Genomic DNA, 18814 nt, shown 5'->3' on the forward strand with positions numbered 1-18814 from the left:
TCCTCGGAGAAAGCGAATGCTACATACCTGTAGAAGGTATTCTCCGAGGACAAGCAGGCTGCTTGTTCTCACTGATGGGTGACGTCCACGGCAGCCCCTCCAATCGGAAACTTCACTAGCAAAGTCCTTTGCTAGCCCTCGCGCGCCCGCGCGCACCGCGCATGCGCGGCCGTCTTCCCGCCCGAAACCGGCTCGAGCCGGCCAGTCTTCTTTTGTCCGCACTCGGTACGGTCGTGTTTTCGCCGTGTCGAGCCCCGGAAAGTCGACCTCGCGCGTCCAATTTGTTTGAACGTGTTTTTTTCCTTCGGGAAAGCTTTGTCCTAGTCGGGAAGTGCTCCGGAAACCCCCCGCCGGGTTTCGTGTAAATCCTCCCCGTACTTCCAGCTTTTTTGCCCCGGTAAGTTTTCTTTCGTCGTCGGGGTAGGCCTTTTTTCGGCCTCGGTCGAGATTTTTTCTCCCTCTAAATTTGGTGCTTCAAATTTCGCCATTTCGGCTTTTGATTTCGCCGGCGTGATTTTTCCGCCCATGACATCGAAGCCTTCCAGCGGCTTCAAGAAGTGCACCCAGTGCGCCCGGGTTATCTCGCTCACTGATCGACACTCGTCGTGTCTTCAGTGTCTGGGGGCCGAGCACCGCCCTCAGAACTGCAGTCTGTGTTCCCTGCTTCAAAGGCGGACTCAGGTAGCGAGACTAGCCCAGTGGAACGTGTTGTTCTCGGGCTCTTCGTCGGCATCGGCACCGGGATCTTCGAGTGCATCGACGTCGTCAGCGTCCAGACCATCTTCCTCGGCCGCCCCTGCATCGAGTGCATCGAGGCATCGGGCCTCTGCATCGGCGCCGAGACATCGGATAGCTGCATCGACGTCGGTGGTACCAGGACCTCGTCTGCTGATGTCGTCGGACGGTGGTGCATCGGGTGGAGTGCAGGTGAGGGCTGTCCATTCCCCTGCTGGTGGCGGTGAGCCCTCGGGTGGGTCTCCGCCTACCCTGAGGGCTCCTGCGGTACAGCCCCCCCGAGATCGACCTTCTTCAGTCTCGGCCCCGAGGAAGCGACGGGTGGATTCGACGTCCTCCTCGTCGGTGCCGGGGAGCTCCGGTGACATGCTTCGGAAGAAATCGAAGAAGCATCGACACCGGTCTCCTCCCCGTGTCGGCACCGAGAGCTCTGGGTCGCCGAGGGATTCGGCACCCAGCAGGCATCGGCACCGAGAGGACCGCTCACCCTCTGTTCAGGAGGTGTCGATGCGCTCCGCTCTGGACAGCCCGGAACAGCCTCCACGCCCGGAACAGGTACTGACGTCGACGCCTGCATCGACCTCTCAGCCTTTCTCTGCAGCCGCTCTAAACGAGAGCCTCCGGGCCGTTCTCCCAGAGATTCTGGGAGAGCTGTTGCGCCCTACCCCTCCGGTACCGGCGGTGCTTGCGCCACCGGTACCGTCGAGCGTGGCGCCGGCTGGCCCATCGCCCAGGTTGAGGTCCCCGACGTCGGTACCGCGTGCGGTACCGACCGCGGCCACCTCCCAGGAAGGCTCCCCGACTACGTCGGCGGAGGGAGCTTCGCCGATGCGGGCGAGGGAGTCTACCTCTCGACGCCCCCATCGTGGACGGGGTTCCACGGAGTCGAGCAGGGCGAGGTTGCAGACACAGGTCCGTGAACTTGTGTCTGACACCGAGGGTGAGGCCTCGTGGGAGGAAGAGGAAGATCCCAGATATTTCTCTGACGAGGAGTCTGGGGGTCTTCCGTCTGATCCCACTCCCTCTCCTGAGAGACAGCTTTCTCCTCCCGAGAGTCTGTCCTTTGCCTCCTTTGTCCGGGAGATGTCTACGGCCATCCCCTTCCCGGTGGTTGTGGAGGACGAGCCCAGGGCTGAAATGTTTGAGCTCCTGGACTATCCTTCTCCACCTAAGGAAGCGTCCACTGTTCCCTTGCACCATGTCCTGAAGAAGACATTGCTTGCGAACTGGACCAAACCATTAACTAACCCCCACATTCCCAAGAAGATCGAGTCCCAGTACCGGATCCATGGGGACCCAGAGCTGATGCGCACTCAGTTGCCTCATGACTCTGGAGTTGTGGATTTGGCCCTAAAGAAGGCTAAGAGTTCTAGGGAACATGCTTCGGCGCCCCCGGGCAAGGACGCTAGAACCTTAGACTCCTTTGGGAGGAAGGCCTACCATTCCTCTATGCTCGTGTCCAAGATCCAGTCTTACCAGCTCTACACGAGCATACACATGCGGAATAATGTGCGGCAGTTGGCGGGCTTGGTTGATGCTCTTCCCCCTGAGCAAGCCAAGCCTTTTCAGGAGGTGGTCAGGCAGCTGAAGGCGTGCAGAAAATTCCTGGCCAGAGGAGTTTATGACACTTTTGATGTTGCGTCCAGGGCCGCTGCTCAAGGTGTGGTGATGCGCAGGCTCTCATGGCTGCGTGCCGCCGACCTGGAGAATAGAGTCCAGCAGCGGATTACGGACTTGCCTTGCCGTGCGGATAACATTTTTGGCGAAAAAGTCGAGCAGGTGGTAGAGTCTCTCCACCAGCGGGACACCGCATTCGACAAGTTCGCCCGCCGGCAGCCTTCAGCTTCTACCTCTACAGGTAGACGATTTTTCGGGGGAAGGAAGACTGTTCCCTATACTTCTGGCAAGCGTAGGTACAATCCTCCTTCCCGACAGCCTGCGGCCCAGGCTAAGCCCCAGCGCGCTCGCTCTCGTCAGCAGCGTGCGAATCAGCAAGGCCCCGCGGCTCCCCAGCAAAAGCAAGGGGCGAGCTTTTGACTGGCTCCAGCAGAGCATAGCCGACATCCAAGTGTCAGTGCCGGGCGACCTGCCTGTCGGAGGGAGGTTGAAAGCTTTTCACCAAAGGTGGCCTCTTATAACCTCCGATCAGTGGGTTCTCCAAATAGTCCGGCAAGGATACACCCTCAATTTGGCCTCTCAACCTCCAAATTGTCCACCGGGAGCTCAGTCCTACAGCTTCCAGCACAAGCAGGTACTTGCAGAGGAACTCTCCGCCCTTCTCAGCGCCAATGCGGTCGAGCCCGTGCCATCCGGGCAAGAAGGGCTGGGGTTCTATTCCAGGTACTTCCTTGTGGAAAAGAAAACAGGGGGGATGCGTCCCATCCTAGACCTAAGGGCCCTGAACAAATATCTCGTAAAAGAAAAGTTCAGGATGCTTTCCCTGGGCACCCTTCTCCCCATGATTCAGCAAAACGATTGGCTATGCTCTCTGGACTTGAAGGATGCCTACACACACATCCCGATACTGCCAGCTCACAGACAGTATCTGCGATTTCAGCTGGGCGCACGCCACTTCCAGTACTGTGTGCTACCCTTTGGGCTCGCCTCTGCGCCCAGGGTGTTCACAAAGTGCCTAGCTGTGGTAGCAGCGGCGCTTCGCAGGCTGGGGGTGCACGTGTTCCCATATCTCGACGATTGGCTGGTGAAGAACACATCCGAGGCAGGAGCCCTGCAGTCCATGCAGATGACTATTCGCCTCCTGGAGCTACTGGGGTTTGTGATAAATTACCCAAAGTCCCATCTTCTCCCAGTGCAGAAACTCGAATTCATCGGAGCCCTGCTGGATTCTCGGACGGCTCGCGCCTATCTCCCAGAGGCGAGGGCCAACAACTTGTTGTCCCTCGTCTCGCGGGTGCGAGCGTCCCAGCAGATCACAGCTCGGCAGATGTTGAGATTGCTGGGCCACATGGCTTCCACAGTTCATGTGACTCCCATGGCCCGCCTTCACATGAGATCTGCTCAATGGACCCTAGCCTCCCAGTGGTATCAGGCCGCCGGGGGTCTAGAGGACGTGATCCACCTGTCCACGAGTTTTCTCGAATCCCTGTATTGGTGGACGATTTGCTCCAATTTGACTCTGGGACGTCCCTTCCAAATTCCTCAGCCTCAAAAAGTGCTGACCACGGATGCGTCTCTCCTGGGATGGGGAGCTCATGTCGATGGGCTTCACACCCAAGGAAGGTGGTCCCTCCAAGAAAGCGATCTACAGATCAATCTTCTGGAGTTGCGAGCGATCTGGAACGCTCTGAAGGCTTTCAGAGATCGGCTGTCCCACCAAATTATCCAAATTCAGACAGACAATCAGGTTGCCATGTACTATGTCAACAAGCAGGGGGGCACCGGATCTCGCCCCCTGTGTCAGGAAGCCGTCAGCATGTGGCTCTGGGCTCGCCGTCAAGGCATGGTGCTCCAAGCCACATATCTGGCAGGCGTAAACAACAGTCTGGCCGACAGGTTGAGCAGGATTATGCAACCTCACGAGTGGTCGCTCAATTCCCGTGTGGTGCGACAGATCTTCCAGGCGTGGGGCACCCCCCTGGTGGATCTCTTCGCATCTCAAGTGAACCACAAGGTCCCTCAGTTCTGTTCCAGGCTTCAGGCCCACGGCAGACTGGCATCGGATGCCTTCCTCCTGGACTGGGAGGAGGGTCTGCTGTATGCTTATCCTCCCATACCTCTGGTGGGGAAGACTTTGTTGAAACTCAAGCAAGACCGAGGCACCATGATTCTGATTGCTCCTTTTTGGCCGCGTCAGATCTGGTTCCCTCTTCTTCTGGAGTTGTCCTCCGAAGAACCGTGGAGATTGGAGTGTTTTCCGACCCTCATCACACAGGACGAAGGGGCACTTCTGCATCCCAGCCTCCAGTCGCTGGCTCTTACGGCCTGGATGTTGAGGGCGTAGACTTTGCCTCTTTGGGTCTGTCAGAGGGTGTCTCCCGCATCTTGCTTGCTTCCAGGAAAGATTCCACTAAGAGAAGTTACTTCTTCCATTGGAGGAGGTTTGCCGTCTGGTGTGACAGCAAGGCCCTAGATCCTCGCTCTTGTCCTACACAGACCCTGCTTGAATACCTTCTGCACTTGTCTGAGTCTGGTCTCAAGACCAACTCTGTAAGGGTTCACCTTAGTGCAATCGGTGCTTACCATTACCATGTGGAAGGTAAGCCGATCTCAGGACAGCCTTTAGTTGTTCGCTTCATGAGAGGCTTGCTTTTGTCAAAGCCCCCTGTCAAGCCTCCTACAGTGTCATGGGATCTCAATGTCGTTCTCACCCAGCTGATGAAACCTCCTTTCGAGCCACTGAATTCCTGCCATCTGAAGTACTTGACTTGGAAGGTCATTTTCTTGGTGGCAGTTACTTCAGCTCGTAGAGTCAGTGAGCTTCAGGCCCTGGTAGCCCAGGCCCCTTACACCAAATTTCATCATAACAGAGTAGTCCTCCGCACTCACCCTAAGTTCTTGCCAAAGGTCGTGTCGGAGTTCCATCTAAACCAGTCAATTGTCTTGCCAACCTTCTTTCCCCGTCCTCATTCCTGCCCTGCTGAACGTCAGCTGCACACATTGGACTGCAAGAGAGCATTGGCCTTCTATCTGGAGCGGACACAGCCCCACAGACAGTCCGCCCAATTGTTTGTTTCTTTTGACCCCAATAGGAGGGGAGTGGCTGTAGGGAAACGCACCATATCCAATTGGCTAGCAGATTGCATTTCCTTCACTTATGCCCAGGCGGGGCTGACTCTTGAGGGTCATGTCACGGCTCATAATGTTAGAGCCATGGCTGCGTCGGTAGCCCACTTGAAGTCAGCCTCTATTGAAGAAATTTGCAAAGCTGCGACGTGGTCATCTGTCCACACATTCACATCACATTACTGCCTGCAGCAGGATACCCGACGCGACAGTCGGTTCGGGCAGTCAGTTCTTCAGAACCTGTTTGGGCTTTAGGATCCAACTCCACCCCCCGAGGGCCCTGTTTGTTCTGTTCCAGGCTGCACTCTCAGTTAGTTGGTAAATTTTTCAGGTCAATCTCAGTTATGTCCTCGCCGTTGCGAGGCCCAATTGACCATGGTTGTTGTTTTGAGTGAGCCTGGGGGCTAGGGATACCCCATCAGTGAGAACAAGCAGCCTGCTTGTCCTCGGAGAAAGCGAATGCTACATACCTGTAGAAGGTATTCTCTGAGGACAGCAGGCTGATTGTTCTCACAAACCCGCCCGCCTCCCCTTTGGAGTTGAGTCTTCCCTTGAAGTGTATTGTCTTGCTACATACTGGACTGGCCGGCTCGAGCCGGTTTCGGGCGGGAAGACGGCCGCGCATGCGTGGTGCGCATGGGCGCGCGAGGACTAGCAAAGGCCTTTGCTAGTAAACTTTCCGATGGAGGGGGCTGCCGAGGACGTCAACCCATCAGTGAGAACAATCAGCCTGCTGTCCTCGGAGAATACCTTCTACAGGTATGTAGCATTCGCTATATGCTAAATTGCTCATACAAAACTATTTCTGGACTAAAATGTAATTCTGTCAAAGATGTCTGAGAATATTTTCTATAATTCCTTTCAGGTGAAGTCCGGTGCAAACGTCCTAATTTGTGGTCCAAATGGATGTGGAAAGAGTTCCCTTTTTCGTATTCTTGGAGAAGTAAGTTTATTGGATTGGAAATACTTTCCAAAATGTTTGAATAACTACCAGAAAACTGTCATGTTAGTGTTCTTCTTTTACAGTTGTGGCCCCTGTTTGGTGGACATCTAACTAAGCCTGAAAGAGGAAAGTTGTTCTATGTTCCTCAGGTAAGTTAAAGTGACATCTACATTGTTTTCCTTTCTTGAACATTGTAAAACATTTCTACATCTGAATTAAAAACAATTCTAAAGGAAGAGATGTCTGACTTCACCATGTACTTATAATTTTCCTCCAGAGACCTTATATGACCTTGGGCACTCTGCGGGACCAAGTGATTTATCCAGACACTATAGAAGAACAGAAAAGGAAAGGAATTTCTGATCAGGTACTGGTTGATTGGAATAGGGTATTAGAGGGGTAGCACAAGCACATCAGGGATTCCTGGTGTTTCTGTTCATAGCGTCTGGTCTATTGTTCCTTTCATCACTTAAAGGCTGCCTATCAAGACTTGCATAAAAGTCAAAATAGACTCCTATTTTTAAGCTTTGGAGTGGATTTTCACAGTTCTACCTACAGGGTTGATTGACTAGGTACCAGCATGTTTGTTGAGATATCATTCCAAAGGTTTGTTCATTTGTCCATCACTGAAAATGATGAAATCCTAAGCATATTAGGGCTAAAATGTTTTGGTGATGAGGTCACTGAAGTGGAATGTACTCCACATGAACTGTGATGTGAGCACGATCTTCTGCGCTTTCAGAAGCAGCTGAAGGCCCTCCTTTTCAAGCAGTCATTTTTTATTGTGTGATATTGTAGTGTTTTGTTAGAAAGCTTTTACTGTTCAGATAGATTATGCATGCTGTATTTGTGTTTTATTGTGTATGTGGGTAACTGTTTTTTGTTCACCTTCTTTGTGAACCAGAATAAGCACCTTTTGTGGAAGTGGTGTTCTAATGTAAACAGAGAGACATTGAGGCATATTTTCAAAGCACTTAGCCTTCCAAAGTTCCATAGGTTTGAAAATATGCCTCTATGTATTCTAACATTGAGATCAGGCATTATAAAACTGTATGTCATCCATTTCCCATACAAAATAAATTCCGTTTTCAGAACTGCATTGAGCAGACTACATCTCCCATCTTACTCCCCTTTCCATTGCCTATTTCTACATACTCATCTCATCTAGTATTCTGGTATACTTAACTTTTACCCTCTCTAACAATATTCTGTATTCCTTTTACTGTGTAAGCCGCATTGAACCTGCCTTAAGTGGGAAAGCGCGGGATACAAATGTAATAAATAAATATAGACAGAAAGCTATGTTGAAAATAATGTATCTGTTTGGGTGGCTAATCTTAGTTACACAGTGTGAGACGGTCCAGCCTTCATATGAAGAAATCCCCAAGCCAATTTGGAGGATACTATTTTTGTAAATGGATAATTGCCACAATTATTTACTATAATTTTTCTACTTGTTTTAAATCAGATATTTTGCCTATATATTTAAAGATTTGTTTATATATATATATATATATATATATATATATATATATATATATATATATATATGTATGTATATATATTTAATATATAGTTTATTTTTTTTAACTACTGTATCATTTCTTTGTCTGTGTTCACCACACAATGTGAACTAACAAGCAAACCCACAGTCATAGCTAAGGTTGCAATTTATGTGCCCTCAGGTGCTAAAGGAATACCTAGACAATGTACAGCTGGGTCAGATCCTGGATCGCGAAGGAGGCTGGGACAGTGTTCAGGACTGGATGGATGTACTCAGTGGAGGAGAAAAACAGAGGATGGCTGTATGTCTCAAAGTGAAATCCTAAAAATAAACAGCAACAGCAACAAATCAAACTGCACTGCTGCTCAGTGTAAAAGTTAGAAGCTGTATATTATATGTGTGTGTGACCCAGTTTAGTAAGGTTATGGTAGTTGTCTGTGGACATATTTGCAAGTTAAGATTTTGTATTTTCATGGGATGCTATGGGGTAACTTTATAAAAGAGTGCCTATGTCCAAACTTTTTCAACAAAGCACCTGTTTTATAAAGGCTTGATTCCCAATATGAAATCCCAAAGAGGAGAAAATTGATTCCACAATGCAAACAAAACTCAAGTACTGAAGAAAAGAACACTGCTATTAAATTAATGTGAATCTAAAGATATTCTCTTGAAATAATATTCAAGAGAAAGACCATCGTTTAGGCTCATTAGCGGTGCTTAGAAATCTGCTTAACATCCACTGAGGCGCCATGGGGTAAATGTAAGCAAAACTTGACCAGAAGTGCTAACTTCAGCTACGCAAACATCAGTCTGGTGCGTGAAATAATGTCCAAATAGTGTCCAAATTAAAGTGCTCAAAAATATAATTGTATCCCACTAAATTAATGTCTCTAGTAGAAAAACACTGTCATTCATCACTGAATGGGTTGTAGTTTATTTGACATTTAAAATAACGCCATTAATACCAAGTATATTGTAGTGATGTACAATTAAAATACAAATTAAAATTATAAGGTAGAAAGGAATGCAATGAGGTGTATTTTGAAAGCACTTAGATGACTATATTGTGAAAAAAAAAGTCTCCATTCTACAAAGATTATATGAGATGTACGGATGCTTCTCCCGTCAATTTTTTGATTACATAAAAAAGCCAACTCTGTTGAAAAGCCTTCCCAGTGGTATATGATGCCGGGATAGATGACATTTTCTCTAATTTAGGCATTGGCATATAGCAAGAGAGTGCTGTTGTCTATGGGCAGTCTTACATTGACTTACTAAGCTGTCCTGCAGCAAAATTTCCCAACTGGTCTCAAAATTATAGAGAAAGCTGCTATTCCTTGTACAGGTTATAGAGATCATTTACTAACGGTTATTCCTCTGGGGTCTGTGGCAGATGTTCCACTTATGCCTGTTAGTAAAATATCACTGTGGAAGGCAAACTTTTTCAAGCAGGAAGAAATATTTTAGATCATACCATTTGAGAGCGCAGATGGCATGCCTTTTTCACAAGCTAGCCACAACATAATTGTGTTTTTGTGATACATTATCTTGATTACATCAAAAAGGCATAGGATATGCATTTAGTTAAAAAAAAAAAAAACAACCCCAAGCTGGAAAATACTGTACTGGTTTGCTCCAAAAAAACTTAGAAAGCAGTAGGTTGACAGAATGCTTGCAATTAACTTGGGTTTTGCTTTGTATTTAGATGGCAAGATTATTCTACCACAAACCCCAATTTGCCATTTTGGATGAATGCACTAGTGCTGTTAGTGTTGATGTAGAAGGCTACATCTATGGTCACTGCAGGAAGGTAAGAGTAAAATGTATTGGTATATGCAATTTTGTTGGAGAGGGATATAAATCTGTTAGTTTAGAAAATAGGTCATATATGGAGAGGGCAATTTTCTATGCCATTCCTGCAGGTAAAACCGTGTGCAATGACATACCTACCTCACCTGTATTGAACAGGAGGGGGTCCCTGAGGGTGGGGATCCCAACATTTGTGCAGTTTTGTATTTCCAAAATGTACCCACAGAGAAAGGGAAATACAGGCAGCTGTAGTTACTTTTCCCTTAGGCAGCTTTCAAAGGAAAGATGTACATGTATTTTCAGTTTACTGCAGAACACAGCAGCTAAACTTATTTTAGGACTTAAAAGATGTGATAGTTCTACTGCTGTCTTGACATCTTTGCACTGGCTTCCCATTCACTGTAGAGTCCTATTCAAGGTAGCTTGTTTTATTTTTAAAATGTTTGATGGTTTGTCTTCCAACTACCTTTTAAACTTGATTTCTTTTCCTCGGGCTCGTGGTTTATCTTGGGTTAGAGATCCATTATGATTATTAATGCCATCTTTTTTAGGTGTTAAATATAAGAAAATGTTATTAGTGTCCTTTAGCTATTTGGCTGCTCAGTTTTTCGCATAGTCTTCCTACTGATCTTCAAAGTTCTTTTAGTTATTTGCAATTTCATAGGAATCTTAAGACTGACATGTTTAAACATTTTCTTTCTTTAACTGATCCACTTTATTTTTTAAATTTTGTTACCCTCTTTGAACCACTGATAATGGGAGTTGGTGGAATATAAGAGAGAGATTACATTACAAAACCGATGCAAAATCTTCTGGCATGAATGTGGGCAGTGGGAAATCCGTCCTCACACTGTGTCTTTTGTAAGACATTCAGGTCTCCTTTGTAGACTGGGAGCATCATATTTATATTTACACCTTTGTTTTCCTCAATTATTTTAATGTGCATTTGCAGTGATGTGCTATATAATACATACTGGTGTCTGGTTGAACATAATGCTAAGCACCAGAGCTCTGCATGATATAGAGGGACATTTTTGATATGACGTCTAAGTTCGACTTTAGACGTTTTGCAAAAAAAAGTCCAAAATCTGCATAGGAAAGAAGTTCCATTAAAAAAAAAAAAAAAAAAAATCTATCTTTTGTTTTTGAAAATACTGTTCCTAACAAGGTTTTGTGCTTTGGAAGTTTTGTTTTTTTGGTCCATTTAAAAAAAAAAAAATGTCCAAGTGAAAAACATAGAAAATCAAGCCATTGGGATGTAGGAGGGGCCAGCATTTTTAGTAGACTGGTCTCCCAGACATCTGGGAGATAAATGGGGTGCCCTAGGTTGCACTGCAGTGGACTTCAAAAACATGCTCCCAGGTACACATCTCACCGTTGCTCCCTTATCTTGTCTGCTTAGCCCTCCAAAACCCACTGCCCACAACTGTACACCACTACAATAGCCCTTATGGGTAAAGGGGGCACCTATATGTGGGTACAGTGGGTTTCTGGTGAGTTTTGGAGGGCTCAGTTTCCCCTACAAATGTGACAGGTAGAGGGAGGTAGGGACCAGAGTCCCCCCCTCCCCTCCATGGTGCACTGCACTGACCACTGCACTACTCCAGGGACCTTCATGCTACTCTAATAGACCTGGCTCTAACATCTGAGGCTGTCGTAGAGGCTGCTAAATCATATTTGTATTCACATTTGTGGGGGTTGGGAGAGGATCAGGGATACTAGGGGGGGGGGGTCACCCCTGATTCCCTGCAGTGATCATCTGGTCATATAGGGCACCCATTTGTGCCTTGTTAGTTATAAAAACAGGTGTAGCTCTAAACATCCTGCACACTTTTTTTTGTTTTGTTCCATTATGGCTGAAAAACGTCCAAATGTTAGGAATGCCCAGATCCTGCCCCTGACATGCCCCCTTGTGATTTGAATGCACTTCTGACTGACTTCATAGAAAAAGTCTAAAAATTGCTTTTGAAAATACCAATTTGGACGTTTTTGTGAGAAAAACGTCCAAATGCAGATTTATTCAACTTTTTGGACATTTTTCCATAGTGAATGATGGTGTGTATAAGCATTGAATTTGACAACAGCTTGAGCTAGTACCATTTATTCTAGAGTATATGCTAGAGAAGTTCAATAAAATTCTGAGCCTGCTTTGCATCAAAGTTTGTTTTCTTTTCTCCAGGTTGGCATTACTCTGTTTACAGTTTCTCACAGGAAATCCCTGTGGAAACACCATGAGGTATGTCTTTATGGTTTAATGAACATGTGAGTGTATCAGAAGGTATGACAAGTGACTTTCCCAATTTTCATTCTTGACCAGTTGCGTCTCAAACTAAATTTTAAATGCAGCATTTCTTGGGGAAAGTAGGGACCAGATTGGCTCTGAAATCCAGAGCCTTTGATTTCTATATTTGATCAGCCTAATAGTCACAAAAGCCATTAGTTCACATCACTAAAAGTGTCATCACTGCTAGCACCAGTTGGCACTATTGTTGCAAATCTTGGAAGAGAGACCAAAGGTGAATGGGCATAGAAACTCGGTTATCCTTTCCAGCCTTGGAGGATAGGTGAGGGTGTCCTTTTCACAGTAGGGTTGATAAAGCGGGGCTGTTTAAGAAGCTGGCACTGTTGCTCCTAGTTCTATGCCTTTTCTGTGGATAATGAGAAGGCCTTAATTTGCAATAGGTCATCTGATGGTGTCCTGAGTATCAAATGTTATGAAGCATTGCCTGCTCAAATCACAGAAGGACTTGCTTTCTATATGCACTCTAGCTGTGATCAGCCACATTCACCTTTTCTGATTTATGTACAACTTTTCCTCAAGTTAATCACCCTTATTTATCTAAATTCCTGTTCTGTCTTACCTGTCTGTATGTTACACCTCTGGTTATCCCCTTTGCTGTCAATTAAGACATTTTTATGTGTATTGTGTTTACATTGTGTAAGTAGCATACCATGTTATGATGTGTACCGTTTATTGCCTTTGTCCAGGTTTTACCTGCTGTTCACCATCTTGGGTGAATTTTCTTCAAAAAAGCAATAACTCAAATAATTGAAAACGTGAATTTCATCAAAACCCACATGAAAGGGAAAAGGACAGTTTTAAGTCAGTATGTGAGGTGTGCTTTTTACTTGTAAATGGGGTACAATTTTTCCAGGCAACTGTATAACTTGGCACCTAATATTTGGTATACAATTGACACCAGTAAAACTTTATACCAATTCCTATTATACTCAAAAAATTATATATATTTTTATTTTTTTATATGCAGTGCTCAGTGTGCGTTGGTGTGCCAGTATACCGTTTATGTTGGTATGTACGTTAAGCACAACAACCAATTACCATCATTGCACCGAACCTTCCTGACCTGCCTCCTTGACTGGATTATAGGGTGGTCTTGACTGGATTATAGAGTGGTCTGGTGTAACTAGCCACTATTAATTAGAAATATACAAAAAGCCTGAGTACTCAGCTTTTTATGGCAACGATAGGTCCAGTCCAGTGCTGCGTGGTGTGTGCTGCTGCTGCTACTGTTGAAATGTGTCTCTGTGTTCTATTAGTGCTGTTAAAAACGGTTTTAATCAACTCTTATTTTCTCTGCAGAATGATCTCATCGTGCACACTGACGCACACTGAGCACTGCATATAAAAAAATATATATTTTTTTTAGTATAATAGAAGTTGGTATAAAGTTTTACTGGTGTCAGTTGTATATCAAGTTTGGACTACATAATGCCAGATTGAGACATTAGAACCCTAAATTATACTATACCTAATATTTGGTGCCAAGTTCACTCATACCTTATGTGCATCATAGGCCCTAGTAATTGGCAGTTGGTGCACAAGTGCTGGATGTTATTCTATAATGTACATGCCAAAGTCTCTTAGTGCGTAATGGGGGGTGGGGCGTACACATGGGTGGAGCATGTGTGGACTATGGGAGTTTCACCAAGCAACGTGCACAACTTATAGAGTACTATCACAGGTGCAAGTTGCATGGTTCACTTGGGTCAGCCATTAATCTGTCATAAATGAGTGTGCCTAAATTTTTGTGCTAGTATTTTATAACAGCTTAGGCACATCCTTAAGATGTTATAGAATTGGTACTAAGCATGCCCCATTGTGGCACCAAGAATTGCCCCTTTTGTGTTTATTATTCATATTTTGTATTTCATTAAACTTTAGTTTGAACATTTCCCTCCAAAAAGGGCTGCTCTTTTGAAAGAAAAAAAACAGAGGGAGGCAGAATATATTTCAGATTTTATAGTCCTTGATATTTTAGCACTTAAAATGTATCCAGCACTCCCAAAAATGGATTTGACTACAACAAAATGTTGACAGAATGATGCCTAGGTCAGCATCCATTTGTGCTCTATGAAATGTTTTTCTAAGGGCACATTGGAAAATTGCAATATACACCCTAATTTTGTATATGGTGCTAAAAATTGTGCATACAAATTTGGGCATGCATCCAGTTTAGGTGCACAATTTAATTGACAAGCCAATTAGTGCTGATAGCTGGGTGCTAATAATTACTGGCGCTAATTGGCATTAATTTAAATTTAATCACACATCTTTAGGCGCTGAGATCCGCATCTAAATTTTACGTGCGGATCAGAAAAGGAGGTACGACCATGGGAGGGGCATGGGCGGATCAAGGGCATTCCTTGAATTTGTGCGCAGTGTTACAGAATAAGGGAGATCTGCACCTAATGTAGGTGTGAGAATTTACACCAGGTTTCACTTAGTGTAAATTATTTTGGGCGTGGATCCTGGTGCCAAACGTTGAGCACCATTTATAAAATAGCACTTAATGCTAATTTTTTATCAGCACCCAAATTTGGGCATCATTTATAGAATTGAGTACATAATGTATTGGGGCATATGTAAACAAAACTGTCTCCAAGTGATAGAAAAGCCGAAGCAACTTCCACAGTGCAGTAAACATTTCTGAGGCAAATGAAACACTCAGAAGCAAGCTATACTTAATTTGAAGAATATCTTAGTCCCTTTGTTACGCAGTGTCCAGAGTATCAAGTTGGTGTGTTGAACTGCTGCTGTTTAGAATTCATTCTACAGCATTCCTGCTTCATTTAAAATATTCTGCTCCATGTAGCTAACAGAACCAAATAAATATCTGTTAGGTCATGCCTCTGAATCTTGGCAAAACAGACCACCTAAGGCTATTTCCTTTCCAAAGAATGATTCCCCTGAAACAGAAGAACCATGATGCAAAGCTTTCACCACTCTAATGAAAACAAATGATTAAAAAAAACTGTGATGATATCAGCTATCTGTAAGAGCTTCAGACCTTGTTGGAGGATTTTTCATGGTTTTTAATGTCTTTCCACAGTATTATTTGCACATGGATGGCAGAGGCAATTATGAGTTCAAGCAGATCACCGAAGACACAATCGAGTTTGGATCTTAAATACTACAATCTGTAATAGATGCAGCTACAGTCAATGATATTACAGAGAGAGAGAGAGACTGATAATTACCAAAAACACTTAGAAATTCACATACATTGTACAATACAACTACAACGTTTTCTAAACAACCTGACTAAACTAGTATGATCCTAAACAATTTGTGTTTATAACATTTGATATGTAGAATACTGCTAATTGTGTATATGTTGGATTAATTATTACTACTGTACTAAGAATGTCCTTATTCTTTGCTTAAAAATCTGCCCAAATTGAATTGGGCGTACATCAATATAACGATTCCTCCTAGAGTGGAAATCATCCATCCCTCTGAAAATCTGTAATTAGGATTGCCTCATTTTCTTCTTTAGTTAAAACTAAACTTATTTTTAATTGATATTCTGCAGTACCAGAAATCAAATCCTGCCTACTGGTCATGCAGTATATGATCTCTTCATTCTATCTCACTGCTAGTCTGGAAAAACAGAGGTGGTGGATTCCTACAGTTGTATGTGAAGATTTAAGCACTGCTACCTAAATTTATGTTTCAATAAATCCATAAGTGAACAGAAGCTGACACAACCTTTTATCGTACAGAATTAACCATGACTTATTCTTTTAATTTTTAATGCATAATTACTATTTATTTGCATTTGGGTTGATTTTTTTTGTTTACAGATTCAGAATAAGAAAACAGTGAATATGATAAGTGCAAAAGTTTGGGGCATCCTTTGGATCAGTATTAGTTTTAATTTATTCTTTTTGTTTGGTCTTTTGCCTTTGATTCAGTCTCTAAGTGAATTGCATAAAAATATTGCAAAATATATGATTGTTAAACATGAACAGTTTAACAGGTTAAAGCATAAAACAATATAGAATAGTCATGATAGAAAGGTTCCAAGTGAGTGTCCAGAGGAACATCATTCCACATTCTCAGACCTACTTAAGAGAAAGCCAGGCCAAAAAGAGCTGACTTCATCACTGCAGACGCCTGAGGAGCAAAAATTTGAGTTTAGATTGTCCCTAAACTTAAACAGTCTGTTTCACTTCTACTACATGACTATCAATCTAATCAAAGATATCTGATGTATCCTGTTAGGATGTCCACTGTGACTTACATTTAGAAGGATTCAGCTTCAATTTATTATCCATCAACCAAACTCTAATCTTTTCCAGATAGCTGTAAGCCATCCCATTGCTCTCTCCTGATTAGTATTCATACTCATTAACTGGATGTCGTCAGCAAACTTATGACATTTCACACGACACTCCGCAATTAGAAATGCCATTGGTGCTAGGTAGATATTTAAAAAAAAAAAAAACAACATTGAAGACAGCCTTGGGCATTCCTTCCTTTGTGAAATTGAATCGGAGCCTTGCACCACAAATGCTGTATTCATTAAAGACAAACCATTGATGTATTACATCCTGCATACGCGTGATAAGTAAACAATACAATAAGATCTCGTGCTCAAATTTGTCAAAAGCTGCAATAAGATCTAAAAAGAACTTATCAACAAGCTGTACCTTGGTCATTTTGAACAATTCTCCTATGCCAGTGGTAAATACTGTGGACATCTACTCCATTGTCAACTTTTCAGCAGGTCACTTACAGTGGTGTGGGTGTTCTGTTTTTTAGATCTGACCATTTTTCAGGTAATTTTGTCAGAGTTCTATCTTCGTCTTTCAGGTCTTGGCTTGACTTCCACAGTTTCATGTAACTTCCATGTTTAACAATATTCCTGACAAAATTGCAAGCTGGAAACGTTCAGACAACTTTTAATAGCCTTCCCCTGCATCGTAAGAGAGAATTATCTTTATTTTCAATTGTTCAGACAGCTGCTTAGAGAACCCCATGGTTATTAAAAGTAGACAACAATAATCACAAACTGAGAGGTTAGAGTCAGAATATTTGTTCTGCTGTCACCTGAATAACTGAAAGCATAAGAAGTCAATCAAACCTGCTGGACCTTAGTAACAAACTTAGGGCTCCTTTTACAAAGGCGTGCTAGCATTTGTAGCGCGTGCTAAAAATAAGCATGTGCTAGATGTCCATATATTCCTATGGCCGTCTCGAGCGTTTAGCATGGGCTAAAAATTCTAGCGTGGCTTTGTAACAGACACTTTAAGAAATGTGTAGTAATGAATCAATTTGATAGGTATCCAAACTTTTGCATATGCCGTATTCACTTTTATTATCTTCAGTCTGTTAAAATCAGCAAATAGTGATTTTTGCATTAAAAATTTCAGAAAGACGTGTTGTTTTTTTTACCGTGTAGAGGCTATGTCGCTTTCTGTTCATTTAAAGATTCAGCAAAACATACAATTTAACCAGCGTGTGTAAACTTTTGCACACAGCCATACCTTTTCTAGGGCTTTGATGGACTTGTCAAGGATTTTTGACTGTGTTAGAAGACCCCCACGCCAAACAAACGAATAAACTCTTGTCTTCCCTTCCACGTTATCATGAATGGGAACCCTGTTTTACTTGCAGAATCTGTATGACTGAAATACTACAGCATTATTTTGAATGAATCAGTTATTTGCTCATTTTATTCTGCTTAACTGGGAACAATTTGTATACATATCCAATAGTAAGATATGTATTGGATGTCTGATGGTGGTGTGGTGATGCACATGTGTCAATAAAATAATGCTGCGCTACATGAAGAGATACACTGATTATGCAATAAATTTGTTTCCTTAAAGATTTTATCAGGGATTTCTAGTATTCTTTTTTTTTTTTTTTTGCAAAATTACTACTGCGTGAATTTTTCTTCCACTGATATTTTTGTAGATGTAAACTATGAATACTTTGATTATGTATAGTAATTATATTGAATTAAGTTACAAGCAAATCATGTCTTGTTAAAAATGCCCTAATCGACAAAATTCCCCATGGTTCTACTGTAGCTGCTTGAACAGACTGGGCAATCCAAGTGTCTGGGAAATTCAGAGTTTACATAGCCATAATATGCAAAGAAACTACACCATTACATAAGATTAGTGATATTTCTGTTATTTTTATCTTCAGTAAGCCTTGGTGCAATAGCCCAAATTTATAGGATCCTGCTTACCCAATAATCAGAAGGAAAATGATGACTTGGACATAAGGATTCCAGAAGAGCCCAAGGTCAGACTTGGCTACTTGCAAGTGTAGTATTGAAGTGGAGGAGTAGTCTAGTGGTTAGAGCACTAGTCTTGACATCCAGAGGTGGCAGGTTCAAATCCCACTGCTGCTCCTTGTGATCTTGGGCAAGTCACTTAACTCTCCATTGCCTCAGGTACAAAATTAGATTGTGAGCCCTCCAGGGACAGAGAAATACCTAATGTATCTAAATGTAACTGGCCATGAAAAAGGTATGAACAGAATCCAAATAAATAAAATAAATGTTTATCCATAGAACTTTGAAGAGGAGTACTCACAGTTACTACGGTCTTAGGCTGAACCCTCTGTCCCGTCCCCCCCCCCCCCCCCCCCCCCCCCAGTGTGAAGTTTGCTCCTTTTGTTCCCAAGGGGCAGAGCATGTCTCTTTGGCAATGTCCTGTGGCCACTCAGTTTTAAGCTTTTCCGGTAGCGTCTACAACTGATGTCGCTCATATGCGCACAAGTCCTCTAAGTGTGTCAGAAAGTTTGGGAACCTCCAGGGAGA

General features: G+C 43.7%; 1 protein-coding gene across 2 annotated transcripts in view; it reads left to right on the top strand.

Moving 5' to 3' along the window:
- ABCD3 (ATP binding cassette subfamily D member 3) overlaps positions 1-17876 on the top strand; it is a 147390-nt gene extending 129514 nt beyond the window's left edge. For both annotated transcript variants that reach the window (XM_030208506.1, XM_030208507.1), the window contains 7 exons: positions 6344-6421; positions 6505-6570; positions 6699-6788; positions 8107-8226; positions 9631-9735; positions 11914-11970; positions 15086-17876. In XM_030208506.1, coding sequence (XP_030064366.1) covers positions 6344-6421; positions 6505-6570; positions 6699-6788; positions 8107-8226; positions 9631-9735; positions 11914-11970; positions 15086-15163 — 594 coding nt within the window. In that variant the 3' untranslated portion in view covers positions 15164-17876. The remainder of the gene's footprint in view (positions 1-6343; positions 6422-6504; positions 6571-6698; positions 6789-8106; positions 8227-9630; positions 9736-11913; positions 11971-15085) is intronic.
- Positions 17877-18814: the final 938 nt, after the last annotated feature.

This window comes from Microcaecilia unicolor, chromosome 6 (genome assembly GCF_901765095.1).
Source record: "Microcaecilia unicolor chromosome 6, aMicUni1.1, whole genome shotgun sequence".
NCBI lineage: Eukaryota > Metazoa > Chordata > Amphibia > Gymnophiona > Siphonopidae > Microcaecilia > Microcaecilia unicolor.